Source organism: Triticum aestivum, chromosome 2A, assembly GCF_018294505.1.
Source record: "Triticum aestivum cultivar Chinese Spring chromosome 2A, IWGSC CS RefSeq v2.1, whole genome shotgun sequence".
Classification (NCBI taxonomy): domain Eukaryota; kingdom Viridiplantae; phylum Streptophyta; class Magnoliopsida; order Poales; family Poaceae; genus Triticum; species Triticum aestivum.
The window spans coordinates 740,430,191-740,433,398 of record NC_057797.1 but is presented as its reverse complement, the minus strand read 5'-3'; the positions used below and the strand labels follow the sequence as shown (position 1 = coordinate 740,433,398).

Sequence of the window (3,208 nt, the reverse complement as noted above, 5' to 3'; positions counted from 1 at the left end):
TGGAATCCGAGTGGGTTTTTGCATTTCTATAAACTGGCATCGTTCACTATCGGACGTGATAGACGGATGGCCTGGCTAGGATTTGGTGCTATGGCCCGGTCACTAGGCATTGATAGAGGGACAATACATCAAACATCCGGCTGATCTGTTATATAAATTGGTGTCTTTCTTGTAGCCGTGGAAGCCACTAGCAAGGGCGTAAGACCGAAGGCACGTGGAGGAGCTCGCCTCAAAGGTGTGGGCAAAATGTACTGAGCTGCGTCGATCGACACAGGGACACCGCCGCCATGACGTCATCCCTAGCTACCTTGAGGGATGCGCTGCTTGATCCTGCCTACGGGCATGTATGACATATATCTCTCTCTGTCTTTATTTCGGCGTACTCTGTCAAACTTGTTCAATTCTTAAGGGCCTCAGTTTAAGGCCAGGCAAACGCCTCTTTTCTAAATAAAAAAAAACACGCACGGCGAGTCAGCGATCACGCAAGTAATGCTCGCAGGCCTAAAGTGACCTACACGGAGTGATCTGCCTACATGCAATTTGTGCCCCGTGCTCAGCGTGGAGGAGATCGGGACGCAAGAAGGTTTTGGCGTTTTTCTCCGCCTTCTGCGGCGTCCTTGAAATCGTTTGCGTAAACGCCAACACCCAAGCTCAACGTTGGTGTTTAAGTAGCTCGTTTGCACCCCTCACGTTTTTGATGGGTAGGACAGGATTTCAAGGAAAGCAACACCCATTTGCCAGCATGAAGGTTTCGGCGTTTTTCTCCGCCTTCTGTGGCGTCGGGCTCCTCCTAGCTCTCAATGGTAAGCATTTGCGTAAACTTTTCTATAAGCACTGGTCTTTTCCTCATTACATCGAGCTGATCGTTGTCATCCACTGTGTTTTGCATGCACGGCGGCCGGATCAATTCTAGCTGCCAGCGTGGAGTGTGCTCGGCACACGTCGTACACGCCGCAAACCTTGTTCGTGTTCGGGGATTCGTTCGCCGACACTGGGAACCTTCCGCCAACGAAGGGCAACTTTGAGATGTCGCGCCAATGGAAGGCTCCCTATGGCATGTCAAACAGAGTCGACGGATCGGGTCGGCGGCAACAACATGCAACCGGCCGCTTCTCCAACTTCATGGTTCAATCCGATTTCATCGGTGCGCTACGAGTTGGAAACTATATTTCCTTGATTGATACCATTGATTACAGAGTACATGGTTTATGAAGGGAAAGTGGAGCACCGGTCGCCCTACATTGTAGGCACGCAGGCCAGGCGAGGTGAGATCCTACAATCCCGGATGGAATACAACAGAGTACAACGGTACAATATACACAAGCTATACACAGATTCTAACACCCCCCTCAGCCGGAACTCCATTGGGAAGAATGTTCAGGCTGCGTCGAAAATCTGTGTAGACGGGAGACGGCAACCCCTTGGTGAAAATGTCAGCGTACTGAGAGCTGGAGGGAACATGAAGGACTCGAGCTTCACCAAGAGCCACACGGTCACGAACAAAGTGCAGATCGATCTCAATATGTTTGGTGCGCTGATGTTGGACCGGGTTGCTCGCAAGATAGGATGCGCTGACATTGTCACAATACACAATAGTAGCACGAGTCGGTGGAAGCTTGAGTTCATGCAGAAGGTGACGCAACCAGCAAGACTCGGCCACACAGTTGGCAATGCCTCTGTATTCAGCCTCTGCACTCGAGCGCGAGATGGTGGGTTGCCTCTTTGACGACCAGGAAATGAGATTGTCCCCGAGAAACACACAGAAACCGAAAGTGGACTTACGTGTATCCGGGCATCCAGCCCAATCCGCATCGGTGTAGGCGATCAGATCCATGGAGGGAGACTTGTAGAGCTGCAAGCCGTAGTGAGAGGTGCCCTTGAGGTAACGGAGAAGCCGCTTGACAAGTTGCATGTGTGTGTCCCGAGGTGCATGCATGAAGAGGCAAACTTGTTGTACGGCATAGGCGATATTCGGGCGTGTAAGCGTGAGGTATTGGAGGGCACCCGCCAAGCTGCGGTAATGGGTGGGATTGGAAAGTAGGACGCCGGTGTAGGAGGACAGCTTGGAGCTGGTGTCAATGGGGGTGGATACTGGCTTGCAGTTTAGCATCTTGGCGCGCTCTAGGATCTCAAGCGTGTATTGTTGTTGACACAAGAAGAGGCCGGCTGAGTTAGTGGTGACATTGATGCCCAAGAAGTGGTGGAGAGCGCCCAAGTCAGTCATGGAGAACTCGGACTTGAGGGAGTTGATGATGTAGGTGAGTGTGGAGGAGGAGCTAGCGGTGAGAATAATATCATCAACGTAAACAAGCAAGTAGGCGGTGGATGTACCGTGTTGTAGGATGAAGAGTGAGGAATCACTCTTGGATGCCTGAAACCCCAAGGAGAGGAGAAATGCCTGAAAGCGAAGAAACCAAGTGCGTGGTGCTTGCTTGAGTCCATAGAGAGACTTGCGGAGAAGGCAAACATGGTCCGGTTTGGAGCTATCCACAAATCCAGATGGTTGGCTGCAATACACTGTTTCACTGAGGTCGACATGAAGAAATGCATTTTTGACGTCAAGCTGGTGGATAGGCCAGGAGCGAGAAGTGGCAATGCTGAGGACCACGCGAATAGTAGCTGGCTTGACCACGGGACTGAATGTTTCACCATAATCCACGCCCTCTTGTTGTGTGAATCCACAAACAACCCACCGAGCTTTATAACGAGCAAGAGATCCATCGGTGTTGAATTTATGCCGGAAAATCCATTTGCCCGTGACAATGTTAACACCTGCAGGTTTAGGCACCAACGACCAAGTGAAGTTGTTCATTAAAGCATGATATTCGTCTAGCATTGCTTGATGCCAATTGGGGTCTTTGAGGGAGGACTTGTATGTAGGAGGGATGGGAGAAATAGTGGACGAAGAGGCATCAGCAAGGAAGAGCCGCTTGGGCATGAGGTAACCTGATTTTGCACGTGTAGACATTTTGTGTGCATTGTGGGGTGGATGAACCGGAATGGTGTGGGGAGGCAGGCGTGGCGCACGGGGAGTGGTTGGAACGGAAGACGAGGATGATCCGGTGGGGACAGGTGCAGGAGAAGCGGAGGGTCCAGCGGTGGGAGGCGTGGGATCCGAGGCAGATTCGGTTGATGGCTGTTGGGTGGGAACGGATCGCGAGGTGGATGTGGGGGTGGTTGGGGAGACCGGCTCGCCAAGCGAGGGGGA

General features: G+C 52.0%; 1 protein-coding gene across 1 annotated transcript in view; it reads left to right on the top strand.

Annotated features, from left to right (window-relative positions):
* The first annotated feature begins 668 nt into the window (after positions 1 to 668).
* Positions 669 to 3,208, top strand: part of LOC123190768 (GDSL esterase/lipase At5g03610) — a 6,957-nt gene continuing 4,417 nt past the window's right edge. The window contains exons 1-2 of the mRNA XM_044603477.1: positions 669 to 803; positions 914 to 1,144. Of these exons, the coding sequence (XP_044459412.1) occupies positions 698 to 803; positions 914 to 1,144 (337 nt within the window). The 5' untranslated portion in view covers positions 669 to 697. The remainder of the gene's footprint in view (positions 804 to 913; positions 1,145 to 3,208) is intronic.